At 45.7% G+C, this 17,522-nt stretch overlaps 1 protein-coding gene across 1 annotated transcript in view; it reads left to right on the top strand.

Annotated features, from left to right (window-relative positions):
- EYA2 (EYA transcriptional coactivator and phosphatase 2) overlaps window positions 1-17,522 on the top strand; it is a 176,685-nt gene that overhangs the window by 127,420 nt on the left and 31,743 nt on the right. The window contains exon 9 of the mRNA XM_027078034.1: window positions 10,754-10,843. Coding sequence (XP_026933835.1) covers window positions 10,754-10,843 — 90 coding nt within the window. The remainder of the gene's footprint in view (window positions 1-10,753; window positions 10,844-17,522) is intronic.

Genomic DNA, 17,522 nt, shown 5'->3' with positions numbered 1-17,522 from the left:
TTTTTTGCGGTACGCCGGCCTCTCACCGCTGTGGCCTCTCCCGTTGCGGAGCACAGGCTCCGGACGCGCAGGCTCAGCGGCCATGGCTCACGGGCCCAGCTGCTCCGCGGCATGTGGGATCTTCCCGGACCGGGGCACGAACCCCTGTCCCCTGCATCGGCAGGCGGACTCTCAACCACTGCGCCACCAGGGAAGCCCAGTGATTCAATATTTTTGTAGATTACAGCCAAAGTTATTATCCTACTATTGACTGTATCCCCTGTGCTGTGTCCACTACATGCTTGTGACTTATTTTATAACTGGCAGCTTGCACCTCTTGATCCCCTTCACCTGTTTCACCCATGCCCCGCCCCACCACCCCTCTGGCTACCACTGGTTTGTTCTCTGCATCTGTGAGTCTGTTTCTGTGTTGTTATGTTTGTTCATTTGTTTTATCATTTTGATTCCACATATAAGTAAAAACACAGTATTTGTCTTTCTCAGTCTAGCTTATTTCACTAAGCAAAATATCCTCCAGGTCCATTCATATTGTTGAAAGTGGCAAGATTTCAAATTTTTTATGGCTGAGTAATAGTCCAGTGTGTGTGTGTGTGTGTGTGTATCTGTATCCATTCAGCACATCTTTATCCATTCAACTGCCGCTGGGCACTTAGCCTGCTGCCATATCTTGGCTGTTAGAAATTCTGAGGGCTTTAGTAGTAGTTCTGTACCAGAAACAGGGACAAAAACCAAATATATATTTTCTTATTATAAATCACAATATCAAACCGTCCCAAATACCACCTCCCCCCAATTATGATGACAAGCAAAAATGTCCCCCAAACTTCCAAACTACTCTCTAGAAGGAGGTGCCACCTTTGCTGAGAGCCACTGCTTTAAAACATGGTATATGAGGTCATGTACACAAAAGAGCAGCATTCTGTGATTTTTTTTTGGTTGCGTGCCGTGGTAGGTAGACAAATGACCCCCAAAAGACGTCCAGGTCCTAGTCTCCAGAACCTGTGAATGTTACCTTGTATGGCAAAAGAGACTTAGCAGGTGTGATTAATGTAATCACAGGGTCCTCTTAAGAGGGAGGCAGGAGATGAGAGTGGATAGGAGGAGATACGAGGTCAGCAGTAAGTGGCTGTAGTGGAGAGACCAAAGCCAAGGAACACACGGTGGCCTCTAGAAGCTGAAAAAGACAAGGAAACTGATTCTGCTTGAAACCTCCCAAAGGAACACCTTGATTTTAGACTTCTGATCTCTAGAACTGTAAGAGAATAAATTGGTGTTGTTTCAAGCCACTAAGTTTGTGGTAATTTGTTACAGCAGCCATGAGAAACTAATATACATGCTTATCTTCATGGTTAACGTCCAGTGATGGTGAGTGCAACAGGTTTGCCATCTACGGTCATGATGACAAGTTTCTTTCTAAACTGCACGCATTTACGTTTTTTTTTTAAGTTGGGAGAGGGGTAGCTGAATTAAAGGAAAATACTAAGTTAACATAACACAGCTGCTCTCGGGCATGGGAAACTTGCAAAGGTGTTACAAGAATAGCCATGGTTTAGAAAATACCAGGTTAAGCTATTGCTTGGGAATTTCTAAGTGGGGAAAATTTTCTGATGGAAGATTCTGGACTCTGCTGCTTTTTGCTAATAATACCTAAGCACCAGGGGCAAGTCACATCACGTGCATTATCCTGCAGCAGCCCTAGGAAGGACTCGCTGCCTGTATTCAGGTGAGAAAACTCAGGGCCAGGGAGGGCGAACATCTCAACCAAGGTCATGTCCCTGGGGAATGACAGTCCCAGGATTTGAACCCAGGTCCGGCTGACTCCACAGTTGATGTGCTCAACCACTTTGCTTCATGGAGCTTCTTGCCTGTGGCCACTTCCATGCACACCTGGTGAATGGTGGGGGCAATCTGTGGTGGTCATTAGGGGGAAACCATTTGCTCCATTAGGATGACGCTTGTGTAAAGGAGAGACTGTGGCTCTAAGACCAGATAATAAGTGGGACCCTTCCCTGCACTTGACTTAACATCACCTTGGGGTTCGGAGAGTAAGAGGAGCCAACAAAAGAGAAGACAGTCAGGCTTCCCTGGTGGCGCAGCGGTTGAGGGTCCGCCTGCCGATGCAGGGGACATGGGTTCGTGCACCGGTCCGGGAAGATCCCACATGCCGCGGAGCGGCTGGGCCCGTGAGCCATGGCCGCTGAGCCTGCGCGTCCGGAGCCTGTGCTCCGCAACGGGAGAGGCCACAAAAGTGAGAGGCCCCCGTACCACAAAAAAAAAAAAAAAAAAACAGAAGACAGTCTTCCGAAGTGCTCCCTGGCAAGGCTCAATCATTGCTAAGATTTGTAGAAGCACTTGAACTTGCCCATGGCCGTTGCCAGTTGGAAGTACCTGTTTTTGTACAGACACCGGAAAGTTGTGAGCAGAGTCAAGAATCTTTTGAGTATAAGCAACAGAAACTCAATGCACATTAGTTTAAGCCAAAAAGGAAAATGTATAACCAAAATATCTAGAAGTAGACTTTGGGAACAGCGGGATCTGATCCCCCAATAATTTCATATGAATCTGTGTGTGTTGTCAGTAAGGCTCTGCCAGTTTGGTGACAGAGATGGCTGCCAGCATCCTCAAGTTTAGGTTCTCCCAGCTCAGCCACCTCAGGGGTAAGAAGGTGCCTGTTTCCCAGTAGTTATAGCTGACATCCTAGGGCCAACTCTGCTTGGCTCCCATTGGCCACATGACCATCCCTGAACCAGTCACTATGATTCTGACCAGACCTAGGTTATGAGATCACCCTGGAAGGCCAATAATGGGTATTATTTTTACTAAAACTTATGAACTGCTAATTTACAGATATGAAGGTTCATTCCCGGAGAGATTAGGTATCTCCACAGTATCATGCTGCCTCTTTTGTTAACCAGTTGGTGTTTTTTCAAAGTGTCTATTAAAGACACTGAGTTGGGGGCCCCCCAAACCACCGTCAGGCTTGATGAGTTGCTAGAAGGACTCACAGGACTCAGAAGAGCTATTATACTCATGGTTACAGTTTTTTATGGTAAAAGGATACAGATTAAAGTCAGCGAAGGGAAAGGCACATGGAATGAAGTCCAGGAAAAACCCGGTCCAACCTTCCAGGTGTCCTCTCCCAATGGAGCACAGACAGTCCAGTTAATTCTCCCAGCACTGAGGTGTGATAGTTCGTGCCAAGTGTTGCCAACCAGGGAAGCTCACCTGAGCCTTGGTTTCCAGGGTCTTATTGGGTCAGTGATACAGGCATGCAGCATCTGCATGGCAGACTCCAGCCCCTCAAACAAAAGCAGGCAGTCACCATAAATCACATTGTTAGCATAAACTATCTGATCAACTGGTACTGCTTGACCCAAGGGCTCAGAGCTCATCCACCAGGAGCCAGCCAAGGACCAGTCTTGAAGTCAGACCTTTCTTAGGAATATGCAGAGTTTGAGCAACCCAGGCCTGCTGAGTTAACCCTCTCCTGCACAGACAGCCTCCAGATCTTCACAGCAGGGATCCCCAGAGGAAACCAGCTCAAGTGGAGACCACCAGGTACTATAGAAGCTACTGCATCTAGATATTCCAGGGGGCAACGCACCTCTTCTTTCCAGTCACGTGGCTGAGCCACGAAGTCAGGCACTTCCTCAGAGCGAAGAAGCATCATGGCATAACCAGAGGATAATGGAGTCTGGAGTCAGATCAGACCTGAATTCCAGCATCCCCCCACCCTTACACACACACACACACACACACACACATTCCAACAAAAATAGAAGTTCATCATTACGCATATGATGTACTCTGATATTTTGTCATCTATTCTAGAGATTGGCAAACTTCTTCTGTGAAAGTATGATAAATATTTTAGGCTTTAGGCTAGGCTCTGTAGCAGCTATCAACCCTGCCACTGTAGCACAAAAGCAGCCATAAACATTAAGTGAACAAACGGGCATGGCTGTGTTCCAATAAAACTTTATTTACAAAAACAGGCAGTTTACTGACCCCTGGATTCTCTTGTGTTTTTTTCTATCCTTTTTTTCTTTTTTAATGCTGGACATTTAAAGTAAATGTTCACTAACAGGTTTATAACCTAGACTTTGAAAAGCTCATTTAATCTTTGTAACAACCCTATGAGTTAAGTAACCCCATTTTACAGATGAGAAACTGGGGCACATGGACATTAAGTAACTTGTACAAGGTCATCTAGTTGGTAAGAGGTGGAATTGGACTTGAACATAAGCAGTCTGGCTCAGATCCCACACTGTTAACCTACTGCAAAGCACTCAATAAAGATCGGCTGTTATTATTATCCAACCAGCTGTGAAAAAAAACAAAAGATCACAGTCATATAAGTTGATTTCAAGATGAATTTGGGGTGAGCCTTTCTTCTGTTCAAAGGGTTGTGATGCTGAATAAATAGTGTGTGGATCTCACCTCTGAACTAAACATGGTAGAATTAAATGACGAATTAAACCATCTGCTACAAAAGCGTTATGTGCTTAAAATAGAAAACTTGGAAAATTCAGCAAAGGAAATTCTTTATTGGAGAAATAGAGTTGTGATTCATGAAAAACAACTTTTCGGTTAAAAACGTGGACTCCGGGCTTCCCTGGTGGCGCAGTGGTTGGGGGTCTGCCTGCCGATGCAGGGGACGCGGGTTCGTGCCCCGGTCCGGGAGGATCCCACATGCCGCGGGGCGGCTGGGCCCGTGAGCCATGGCCGCTGAGCCTGCGCGTCCGGAGCCTGTGCTCCGCAACGGGAGAGGCCACAACAGTGAGAGGTCTGCGTACCGCAAAAAAAAAAAAAAAGTGGACTCCTTTTGAAATGAAAATGGTTGCTTCCTAATCCACAGGGATGGGGAAGTAGCCCTCTTAAGAATACGGCTTAAACTGGAGAGCTTGTATGTTGGGGGTGATGGAGACACTTGACAGAAAACAGTTGCCATCATCTAAATTAATGCAAACGTTGATTCAGATTTGAAACCTCCAGGAATCCACATCCCGTTTTCTTCATTCAGGTTTGTTGGACATCAGATTAATTTCGTTTTAGGAAAGACTTGCCCTCTCCCCTCCATCCAGGAAATACAGCCATACGTCACAAAATAACTTATTGATCTACAAGGCAGATCTCAGAGCGGCCCATATGGTGAATGTCCTCACCATCCTCCTCTAATTAAGAGAACCTCACCAAGAATGCGTGATAATTAGGTTACAGAGCTGCATCCAGGTCTACAGCATCTGTCTGGGGCGGGGGGTGGGGGGGGGGGCGGGTTCCAACGCTCAGAGCATCCTCATCAGCCTCCTAAATGCATGCGTGCATAGCCCACCTCGCCATCATCAAAACTGAACGCTGACAAATCTGTAGACCATTAGAGCACATTGAAAAAATCTGCAGCGCCTTATTCTGATTTGTACCTTCACGGGGAGAGAGCCACCCACAAACTCTTTAGTCAGACAAAGATGACATTCCATCCACCCGAACCCCACCAGCTCCCAGCACAGTCCTTTCAACAGACAAGTTACAAATTGAAGCCTGTTTTGGAAAAACTCCCCTTTTCTCAGTTCTCCATTCTGGTTTAAATGGATTGTTTTTTTAAGCACAATCTGTTTCTGCTGTTGCTTGTTTAGGAAATTAACCACTGATTTTTTTTTAATCCAAAGAGTATGTAATGATTAACAAAATGGTTTTCATGTGAGATGGTACTTGCATAAAGTACATCTTTAATAAAGTACCATCTGATTTGGGGTGTTCCTGCTGGGTTTACAGAAGCAGGTTCTTTGTTTAAGGGGGTGAGGAAGTGGACTGGGGGATTTTGATAATAACCAACTCTTGGGGAGTGCCTGCTGCATACTGGGCCCTGGGTTAGGGGGTTACACGTGTGCTACCTCATTTAGTCCTCCCTGCAGTGTTAGCCTGTAGCCTTTTATTAGCTGAAGAACACGGCATGAAGGCTCCCTTATTTTAGGCTTTCTTTGACTGGAAGATGTGCTGGGTCAGATAGGGCGTCCTCCCGCTCCAAGCTGCACAGGGTAACTTAAGCCAACAGACCAGGGTGGTGTGTTTATAGAGCATATTAGGGGCGTGTTCAGCGGGCAGCATGAGATGAAACCCATGTCTGTCATCCTGTCCTCACTCCAGCTGTCTTTCACATTAATTAATGCTGAGCCTCCACTATTTTTTTTTTCTTCATTTCTCAGTCTTTACAACCCTGAAAAAAACATTTTCTCCTTGGATAGAGTGGTCTGGCCCAGAGTAACACTTTGTGTTACTTAACCCCTGGGACAGTTGTGCTTTTCATGGGCTATTCCAGACTTTTCCACCCCAGCACAACTAGTTTTTATCAAGTGTCTTGAAAAGAGGTCCCCCCTACATAGTTCAAAACAATCTAATAGGCAGCGTGCAAGCAGATTTTGGGAAAAGCTGAAATAAGAGAATGCTTAGGGAATAGTTGGGTATTCTCAAGGTTCTCCTCAGAAACTTCTGGGTGTCTTTAAGTTTTTGTTTCAATTTTTAATTATACAAGAAATGTTTGAATCCCTTCTCTTTAAAAAACGTTTAGAATATACTGCATAATACTAAAGTTCACTTTGATCATCACCTCGAATTCCTCTGTCTCCTCCTCTCTGCTTTCCGCAAGTAATTGCTGTTCTGACTCTGGGTATATCCTTGCAGATATTTACAAATATATAAGTGTCCATGGAAAATATGTAGTAACATTGTATATGTTTCTAATAAATGGTAATAACATGCAGTATATAACTTCCAGAAAACTTGCTTTCACTCAATTTTTTTTTTTTTTTGAGGCATCCTTGGTAATACATGGAGGTCTGGTTCATTTCTTTCCACTGAGTTTAGTTTTCCATTGTATGAATATTCTACATTTTATTTCTCTAATTTCCTTTGGCCGGACAGCTAAATTGTTTCCGAACTTTTGCTATTTACAGACAGTTCTGTAATGAACATCTTTTTACATGTCCCTTGTTCACATGTATGGGTCTTTTTCCAGTTTAATATTTACTGTAGGGTAATATTACTTGAGTATGTTTCCTCTTATTTTTAATTTAGTTTTCTTTTAATCCAAGAAATCTATGCATAGAGTTTAAAATCCATAGAGTTCTCCAAAGGAAAGTATTACGAAAAACAGCAGGCCCCAGCGACTTTCCACCCACCCCACCCCCTCTTTCTGCGCAGAGGCAACAACTTTCAACTCTTGCTGATTCTTTGGGTCACCTCCAAATTTCTAAGTAACCTGCTTCTGTGACCACATCTTGATTTTTTTGTTTTTCTGTTTTAGGCATGGTCTCTGGCTTCCCACACTGGAAGATAAGACTTTAGCTCTCTTTTCTCATCCTTGCCTTTATCACACACATGCACACTTTCTCTTCACACCCTCCCAATATCAGTAAGTCATAATTTCAGCTTTATCGATAGAGAGGATTTGGCTTCTTCTAACTATGCAAATACTTGTCATAGGTAAGCCATTTTGTCTACAATAATTACTTTTCCTGTTGTGTGCTGGCATGGGACCTGACATTTTTCTGAATAAATCCTTTCAGAGGATAAGTCTGGATGGCCCCTTCTTTTTTTTTTTTTTTTTTTTTTGCGGTACGCGGGCCTCTCACTGTTGCGGCCTCTCCCATTGCAGAGCACAGGCTCCGGACGCGCAGGCTCAGCGGCCATGGCTCACGGGCCCAGCCGCTCCGCGGCACGTGGGATCCTCCTGGACCGGGGCACAAACCCGCGTCCCCCGCGTCGGCAGGCGGACTCCCAACCACTGCGCCACCAGGGAAGCCCTGGCCCCTTCTTCTTGCTTCCTGTCTAGTACATGGAGGGCTGGGCACAGGTGGTTAGGTATACAAACAGCCTCGCCAAGAAAGAATGTGCAATCCTGCAGAGGTGAAATGGTTTGGGTATGAGTAATGTGTGGAAACACCCCCAAACCCCTTTGCCAGGTCACACAACGATTCCCTGCTTGGCCCTGAAAAGTTTGTTTTCCCCTTTTTCTCTTCGTTATTCATGGAGCGCTCTACCCCGCGACTTCCAGCCAGGATCTGGAGTGCTAAGCTTTGGCTGTTGGGGCCCTAATGAGATGTTTCACCTAATGGCTGCGTTCCTGGGCTTGATTCTTCACAGTTGTGTGTGTGAAGCTGAGATCACCAGCTACGGGTTTTTTCCTTTTTTTTTTTTTTTAAGGGTCAAGAAGGGTTTATGTCATTCATTATTTATTTTTATAATAGAAGTAATGCAGCCTCCCAGTAAAAAAATTCAGTGGGGAAAAGAAGTGTATGGAGTGACAGGTCAAGGCCCCCTTTACTCCTCTCCCAATCCTGGCCCTTCCAGCGCCTCCTCTGAAGCAGTGCTGCTCTGGAAGCAGATGACCTGGCTTCAAATCCCAGCACTTGCTAGCTGTGTGGCCTTGAGCAGGTTACTCGGTGAGCCTCTGTGCTCTCATCTATGAAATAGGAAAGTACTAGTGCTCACCTCAGAGAGTGTTGTGGGGATTAAATGAGTTAATACTTAGAGAGTGGCACAGAGAAATCACTTAATAGGTATCAACCAGGAATATTACTAAGTGTTGTCTCTCCTTTTAGACCAGTGGTTCTTTTTTTTTTTTAAACATCTTTATTGGAGTATAATTGCTTTACAATGGTGTGTTAGTTTCTGCTGTATAACAAAGTGAGTCAGTTATACATATACATATGTTCCCATATCTCCTCCCTCTTGTGTCTCCCTCCCTCCCACCCTCCCTATCCCACCCCTCTAGGTGGTCACAAAGCACCGAGCTGATCTCCCTGTGCTATGCGGCTGCTTCCCACTAGCTAGCTATTTTCTGAGACCAGTGGTTCTTAACCTTGACTGCACACTGAAATCAAGTGGGGAGCTGTAAAGTTTCCTGGTGCCTGGATCCCACCCTTAGCCATTCTGATTTTATTGATCAGAGGTATGGCCTGAGCATTAGGATTTTTAACTGCTCCTCAGATCATCACAGTGTGCAGCCCGGGTTGAGAACCCTTGTGTGCCACGTGCTCCATATTTTCCACGTGTATCAGTTGGAATAGGCGAGGTTACGCTGCAGTAAAAAACATCCCCCAAATCTCATCTACTTCTTTCTTTTTTAACTGGAGTACAATTGCTTTACAGTCTCATCTACTTCTTATTTCTTGTATGTGTCCATTGTGGTCTGTTGCAGCTCTGACTCTCATCCTCTTTACTCTGGAACCCAAGCTAACCGAGTAGCTTTTATCTGGAACATTTAGCCTTGTGAAGTGGGAAGGGAGCATGGTGAACCATGCACTAGCTCTTAGAGCTTCCAAGCAGAAGCAAAACATAACTTCTGCTCACACTTCATTGGCCAAAGCAAGTCATATGGTCACATCTCAACAGGGAGCATCTATATCAGGGGCCAGCAGCCTTCTTCTGCAGGGGGCCAGATAGTATTTTAGGATCTGTAAGGATCTGTCACAACTACTTACCTCTGCCTGCAAAGCACAAAAGCAACCGTAGACAATACACTGTTCAAAAATGTAAAAATCGCTCTTAGCTCGTGAGCCATTCAAAAACAGGCAGCAGGCCAGATCTGGCCCTCAGGCCGTAGTTTGCCAGCCCCTGGTGTATATCATCTTCCTACAGGGAGAAGCTTTTCAGGATGGGACCCCAAATATGGGTAAAGAGTAATGCAGTCTACATGCTCTGTGTATAGAAAAGAGAAGGAGACAGAGACGGAGAGAGAGTGGACCCTTTCATTGTACACTGTGTTTTACACACTATACTGTGATACAGCTTGCCTTTGTTCCTTAATACTATTTTTCTGGATGCTTCTTTTATGTCAGGAGTTCTAGCATGACTCCGTTTTTTTAATGGCTGCCTCGTTTTCCCGGGTATGGATGTACTACAGTGGGTTTCTTTGGTCTGGTTTGGCTGCATTGGGTCTTCATTGCTGCACGTGCTTTCTCTAGTTGCAGAGAGCGGGGGCTACTCTTCGATGCAGTGTGTGGGCTTCTCATTACGGTGGCTTCTCTTGTTGCGGAGCCCAGGCTCTAGGCACGTGGGCTTCAGTAGTTGCGGCGCATGGGCTCAGTAGTTGTGGCCCGCAGGCTCAGTAGTTGTGGCACACGGGCTTGGTTACTCTGCGACGTGTGGAATCTTCCTGGACCAGGGATCGAACCTGGGTCCCCTACATTGGCAGGCGGATTCTCAACCACTGCACCACCAGGGAAGTCCCCTACAGTGGGTTTTGTTTATATGCTTGTTTTCGTAGTTAATCCTCTCTTGTTAGATAAAAGTGTTTTTTTAAATAGCCGGAGGAGGAGGGCTATAGCCATAGAGCGGTTGTAAGGAGAGAACCAGCATCCCGGCTCTCCCAGTAGTTTATACATAGTTTATACTGCTTTCCCTGAAATCACTCAGGCCTCCCTGGAAACACACATTCTCCAAGAGGCTCTCCTTTCCTACAGCCATTTCTGGTTCTTGCAACACTGAACACAGTTGCCATTCCAGGGGCATATTTGTGGGGGGAGGTTTAAACACTGGCGAGGGTAGATAGAAATGATGAAAAAGTAGAAGTGAAATCTCAGAAGCTGTGCAACATTATCACCCTGACCCCACCCGGAGACACATCTTAGGCCGTGTGCTAGCCGCGCAGATGAGGACGGACCGGTTCTGCCATTCAGGGGTGGGCCGGGAGGAGAGGAGGCTGAGACGACAATGACTCCACTTACTTGCGCTTTTCTCTGGTTCTTCCTAACAGGACACCACGGCGTCCGTGCGCATCGGCCTCATGATGGAAGAAATGATCTTCAACCTCGCAGATACACATCTGTTCTTCAATGACCTGGAGGTTTGGAATTGCTTGATTGCTCATTTCATTCCATAGTTGCTGTATTTAATCACCTGCATCTTGTTTGGGGGCAGAGACACTGCCTTTTCTTTTTCCTTTTTTTTTTCCTTTTTCGTTTGGAGGCTAGAAACTTTTGCTCACAACCCCGAAGAAGGCACAAAACTGTGGCCAGCCATGGCTTATTGGAAACACACTTGACCGGATTCTCTCCCCACCTTCCCTCTCTGTGGTTAATGGGCTTTTCTCTCTGCTCTAGTGGTGATGTCCACTGGCAGTTTTACTAATCCAATCAAGGCTGCGTAGTTTCTTCCTCCTGAAATTTGCTATTTAATAAAGTTTATTAAGACAAATTAGTACAGATCCTCCTGGGTCAGGAATAATTAGCAGTGGGCCAGGATGGAAGCTTTTAAAAACAATTTACATTCTCCTGAAAACATGTTTTACAAAGAGAGAGAGAGAGTGAGCGGTGGGGCCGCGCGGATTTAAAGTATCTGCTCCTGTGCCCCTAAGCAAGTAGCAAGGGAGATAGGAAAAAGGGGGAGAGCAGCTTCAGAAATAAATTTAATTCGTTTGTTTATACCCAGCCTGTGTCAGAAAGATTGGGGAAGAATTTCAAATAGAAAACATATTTAAAATAGAGCTACTAAAGCAAAAGCAAAGGAATTGAAAGCCATGTAATGAATAAGGGTGAGGCATTGTACCAGAAAAAGTCTGGCTCAGGCTAACTACAGCAGTTAAGTTGAGTCTCTCTGAGCTTCCTGGTAGACAAAGCAAGGAGGGAAATGCAGTACACTACTTACCCCTAATGAAAGAGCAAGCAGCTTTCTCCAAGGTGAGGAAAGTTTTTTTGGTTGATAAGAGGATTAATGTGGGAATCTTCTAGCTTTGTAAATTATATTCTCGTTATTGGTTTAACAGATTGAAAAATAAAGGCAACCTAAAATAAAACTGCATGTAAAAGAACAATTCTATTTATCCTAGTAGGAATATTTTTTTCTTAGAATCTGGAAAATCCCTGGGTACTCAACTGTGAAGTAGTAATATGAAGGCTATAAATTGCAAATCTGTCCTGGCCAACTGAGAGCATTACTCATTTATCGTCAGGAAAGGATACAGAGTTTCCTTCCCAGTCTGCAGTCCTAGAGTTCCAGAAAGGAAAATCCTTGCTGAAATGATCGATCTTGTGTTCCGTCCAGTCTCAGCAAGCCGTTTGGGCCTCAGCCCTCCCATCTATGAAATGAGATTGATGCTCTCTGCCCAACATCTTTTTCAAAGAGAGGATTGAGATAGAAACTTGCTGAGGAAGGGGACTTCCCTGGTGGTCCAGTGGGTAAGACTCCATGCTCCCAAGGCAGGGGGCTGGGGTTCAATCCCTAGTCAGGGAACTAGATCCTGCATGCATGCTGCAACTAAGGCCCAGCACAGCCTAAATAAATAACTAAATATTAAAAAAAAAAAAAACTTGCTGAGAAAGAAAGCTTTGGAGCAGTGGAGAATGCCAGTAGCATCAAGGCCCAAAACTATCTCTTTAGCCAAAAGCAATGTGCAAGCTCCCTTTACAAAGTCCTCTTATGTCTTGGGGGGAAAAAAAGAGAGAACTTAAAGTTAAATTTTTAAATTAAAAAAAAAAAACATGGCAATTGAATTCAGCAAGTATTATGGAGCCTAATATAGTAAAGACTCAGCTGATTGCATGTAGTAAAACCCAACCTGCTTTAGCAAACAATGGAAATTATTGGCCCTTGTACCTGAAAAGTCCAGGGTAGATGTAGTTTTTCCCTGTCTCCTGCTTAGAATGTCACTTTTGTGCGAGGAGGGACGTCTGTCTGAGTCACCCTAAAGCCCCAGGGACCAGGCAGTAAACAACCAAACAAATCCATAAACAAGCATGCTTGTGGTAGTGAAAAGGACGTGAAGAAAATAAAACAATCAGATGTGATAGTGAGTGTTGGGGGTGAGGGAGTAGGGTAAGGGAACAGCATTCTCGAGGGGGTCAGGGAAGGCATCTCCAGGACGTGGCACTTGAGCCAAGGCCTGAATGATGACAGGAACCAGCCAGGTGGAGACCAAGGGAGGTGGGATCAGCAGGTGCAAAGGCCCTGAGGTGAGAACTAGTGTGACATCATCAAGGATCGGCAAGAAGGACAGGTGAGTGCAGTGAGTGAGTGAAAGCAAGGGGGCGGCTGGGAGGGATGAGTCTGGAGAGGGAGGCATGAGCCAGACACGAGCCATAGACATCAGAGTTGGACAACCATGGGGCGAGGGAGCATGAAATGGGAAGAGCCACGTGACCTGATTAATGTTTTAAAATGACCACTCTGGTTGCTGCATGGAGATTAGGCAGTAGGACGGGAAAGGTAGAGACAGGGGGACCAGCAAAGAGATACTTCCAAGCAAAAGATGAAAAACGGGTTGGATCAAGATGGGAAGAAGATGTGGGCTCCGGGAGAATGGCAGGAAAGCTGAGAGGCCTTGCTGACGGGTTGGATGTGGGGGATGAGAGGAGAGAGGAGCCCAGAGGGGCTCCTGGGCTTGGCCTGACCTGGGTGATGGTGCTGTTCTCTGTGGTGGGCAACACAGGGAGGACGGGAGAATCCATCCTTCTGTTGTGGGCACATGAGGTCGGAGGTGTCTGGGACACCCCAGTGACATACCAGATCGACAGACAGATACGCGGGTTTGAAGCTCTCAGGCAGTGACTGGTAGACACTTAGTAAGCACTTTGTCCGTCTTGTTGAACCTGAGGCTCAGAGCCAGGTATTTTTTGGACTGGTGTGTGTTCAAGCCCATGTCTTCAGAACCTTGCCCCCTCTGCTGTTCTGCGCTGACCGCAAAGTCAAAGTCGCACCTCTTGGAAAAGGATCTTAATTACCAGCTGGAGCTACTCAGGGAAGCCAGTTTGTTTTTATTCTCTACATTTTTTTCCAAAATGTCCCCAGTGCCAGAAGCCCCGAGGGCACCTCAGCAGAATTGAAACCATGTCATACGATGCAGAAGTTAAGACACAAGTGAACACATATTGCTTGCTGGTGCAGGGAGCCCCCGTCAAAATCTGAAGGGCAGCCCGGTGGAGCTCCCCAGGGAGGTCCTTCGGAGCTGGAGCCCGGCTCCGGCATGGATGGTCAGATGATGGCGTTTAGGGAACGAAGTCAGATCCCCTTCTGCTCTGAGCCTGCAGTGCCATCTCTAAATAAGGAGATCAGCTCCCACAAGCAACGGCAATTTATGGAGAGTTTATCATTCACCAGGCCCTGCTCTAAGTGCTGTGGATTCAGTGGCCAAAAAAACGAAAATAAAACACAGCAAGATTCCCCCACCCTGGAGGCACTGACCTTCCAGTTGGGGAAGCAGACCATAAACAATTGAATATAAAATGTCAGATAAAGTGCTCCAAAGAGAGGCCAGCAGAGCCGGAGGAGATGGTCACAGGGACTGTTTTCCTTGGTAAAACCAGGTAAGGCTTCTGTGACACTGGAGCAGAGACCTGAAGGAGGTAAGGGAGAGGACCACGTGGGCATCTAGGCAGAAAGTGTACCAGACAGAGAGAACAGCAGTGCAGAGGCCCTGGGGCATGGTCAGAGTTGGCAAGTTCCAGGAACAGGAAGGAGAGCCCAGTGCAGCTAGAGCAAAAGAGCAGGAAGGACTGTGGAGGGCATTTTGGGGGAGGGGAGACAGATCACGTGGGGCCTCTGGGCCATCATAAGGCTCTGGGTAACATTCTAACAGTGACCAGAAGCTATTGGAGGATTTAGAGCAGGGGAGCAACATGACCTGACTCACTGCTCAGAGGCTCCCTCTGGCTGCCGGGTGGAGAACAGACCAAAGGGGGCAATGGTGGAAGCAGGTGTTTGCATTAGATCGTTCCCGGACTGAAAGGTGAAAGTGCTCATGGGGCAGGGATTCCATGAGGAGGACTGGTCAGAGACAAAGTAGGTGCCAAGTTCAGCTGTATCTCAGGACTGTAGGGATGCGTGTCCAGAGTTTACGGCAAGTGTTTGCTAGTCAGTTCAGTCTGCCTTTGAGTCCTGGCTCCACCATCTCCTGGCTGTGTGACCTGTGCAAGTCACTCCACCTCCTTTGAACCTCAGTTTCCTCATCTGTTAAATGGGTAGAAGAAAAGCCCCTAACTTCCAGGGTTGTCAGGATGATGGGAGGTACACGGAAGCAGTCAGCAGAGAGCCTGGCACACGGTACATGCCCAAGAGATGGGCCTCCCCACCAGAGGGCTGCATGTGCCACTGGGACTGTGCAAGGGGGGTTTACATGGTACAGGGGCAAATTGTTTAATTTAAATCATTATATGTTTATTGTATGATGAGCTAGAAAAGGTAACTAGGTTGCCCAATCCCCGATTTTACCATAATTCAGTAACAATACATGTAATGCAGAGGTAGGGCAAAGATTATGACAGTGGTGAGCAACCTGGCCCTAAATGACAGCAAGTTGCTGGAGTTTGGGCATAAATATTGACAATTACCCGGCCAACTTGCCTTTGTGCGAGGGCTACTTCTTTTGCAGTAAAATCCAGGGCAGAGGATCCTCATCTGAAATGTCAGCTGGGTTGTGGAGCAAGGGGGGAGGTTTGATTGAAATTCACACACCTGACGCTTGGGAGCTCATAAAAGCATCCTCGGGCTCACTGAACTGCGCATGTGCCACTGCCAAAGCCAGGCCGGACCCGGCTGAGTGGAGGTGCCGGGCAGCACAGTCCTCTTGGGTTTGATTTCGGGGCTCCGTGTGCAGCGGGGGAGGCGATGCCATCCATCCTCGTGGCCCCTGCGTAAAGAGGTGAGTGGGGGAAAGCCCCGTCCTCGCTTTCCCGTCTTCCCTCGTTCTCAGAGCGCAGGCTCTCGATGTCTGCAACCTTATTATCGTCAAGTGGGGAAGGGTGAGTTTGGAAATGGGGAGGGAAATGTGGGTTATCACACGAAGGGGAAGAACTGTCGGCTCCTAGCAGTCGGGGCCAGGGGTGCCACGTAACCCAGTATTTTGTACAGCCTTGTACAACGAGGAATCATTCCCCGCAAAATGCCAGGGGCACCCCGTTGAGAAACGCTGCACCAAGCCCTTGAGAGTAGTCAGCTGCACCGTATTTACGGATCACCTAGCGTACAGCACAGTGCAGGCTTCATGTAACTTGCTTTTACTTGAAAAAAAATTTTTTTGTTGTTAAACTTACAGTTTTTCTCTTATTAGTGTTTTAGGGGGGAAATGACTAGCACATTATGCCAGTGATTTCATAGGTGATATTGCTTAGGATGAAACTAAAGTTTTATTTTTTGTTTGTTTCATTGAAGTATAGTTGATTCACAATGTTGTGTTAGTTTCTGGTGTACAGCAAAGTGATTCAGTTATACATATATATTTTTGCATATTCTTTTCCATTATGGTTTATTACAGGATATTGAATATAGTTCCCTGTGCTACACATAAATCCTTGTTGTTTCATTTATATATAGTGGTGTGTATCTGTTAATCCCAAACTCCTAATTTATCCCCCCGTTTCCCTTTGGTGACTACATGTTTGTTTTCTGTCAGTATGTCTGTGAGTCTGTTTCTCTTTTGTCAATAAGTTCATTTGTGTCATACTTTGGATTCCACGTATAAGTGACATCATATGGTATTTGTCTTTCTGTGTCTGACTTACTTCACTTAGTGTGATCATCTCTAGTCCACCCATGTTGCTGCACCATGTCGTTATTTCATTCTTTTTATGGCTGAGTAGTATTCCATTGTATATATGTGCCACATCTTCTTTATCCATGCATCTGTTGATGGACACTTAGGTTGCTTCCATGTCTTGGCTGTTGTAAATAGTGCTGCAGTGAACATTGGGGTGCATGTGTCTTTTCAAATGAAAAGTTTTCTCCGATACATGCTCAGGAGTGGGATTGTTGGATCATATGACAACTCAATTCTTAGTTTTTTAAGGAACCTCCATACTGTTCTCCATCATGGCTGCACCAATTTACATTCCCACCAACAGCGCAGGAGGGTTCCCTTTTCTCCACACCCTCTCCAGCATTTGTTTTTTGTAGACTCTTTAATGATGGCCACTCTGACCAGTGTGAGGTGATCCCTCATTGTAGTTTATGTTTCCCTAATAATTAGAAGGTATGGTTTTAAATGTTTAAAAAGGAAAGTTGATTGAAAGGGGTATGATAGGGTGCATCACAAATAGTAGTGGTGAATATTGTTTGAGAAATTGTCTCAGTGTTATCAATTATGTTTCAGTAATTTAAATCTCTGTGTGACAGAAAATGTGTCTCTTACGGAAGGTCACAGTCAAAACCACTTGAAAGCCAATGCTCTAGAGCCCTAGGGATGTCTCTGTTCTATTCTGCACTGTCCAATACAGTAACCACTGGCCACGTGTGGTTATTGAGCACTTGAAATATGGCTAGTGTGACTGAGGCATTGAATTTTTAATTGTATTTAATTTTAAATAATTCTAATGTAATTAGCCACATGTGGCTGGTGGCTATCATATTGGACAGAACATTTACTTCATTGTACACATTGTAGAAAGTTCCATGAGACAGTGAAGCTCTGGAACCCTAAATTTGTAAGACATGACCTGCATTTTCAGTTAAGATGGTGATGATAATAATAATAATAATAATAGTAGGGCTTCCCTGGTTGGCGCAGAGGTTGAGAGTCCGCCTGCCGACGCAGGGGA

Source organism: Aethalodelphis obliquidens, unplaced genomic scaffold (assembly GCF_003676395.1).
Source record: "Aethalodelphis obliquidens isolate GAN/ISIS:26980383/991018 unplaced genomic scaffold, ASM367639v1 scaffold42, whole genome shotgun sequence".
NCBI classification, from domain to species: domain Eukaryota; kingdom Metazoa; phylum Chordata; class Mammalia; order Artiodactyla; family Delphinidae; genus Aethalodelphis; species Aethalodelphis obliquidens.
Note: the sequence above shows the minus strand (reverse complement) of the source record. Positions and strands in the feature narration are given on the sequence as shown.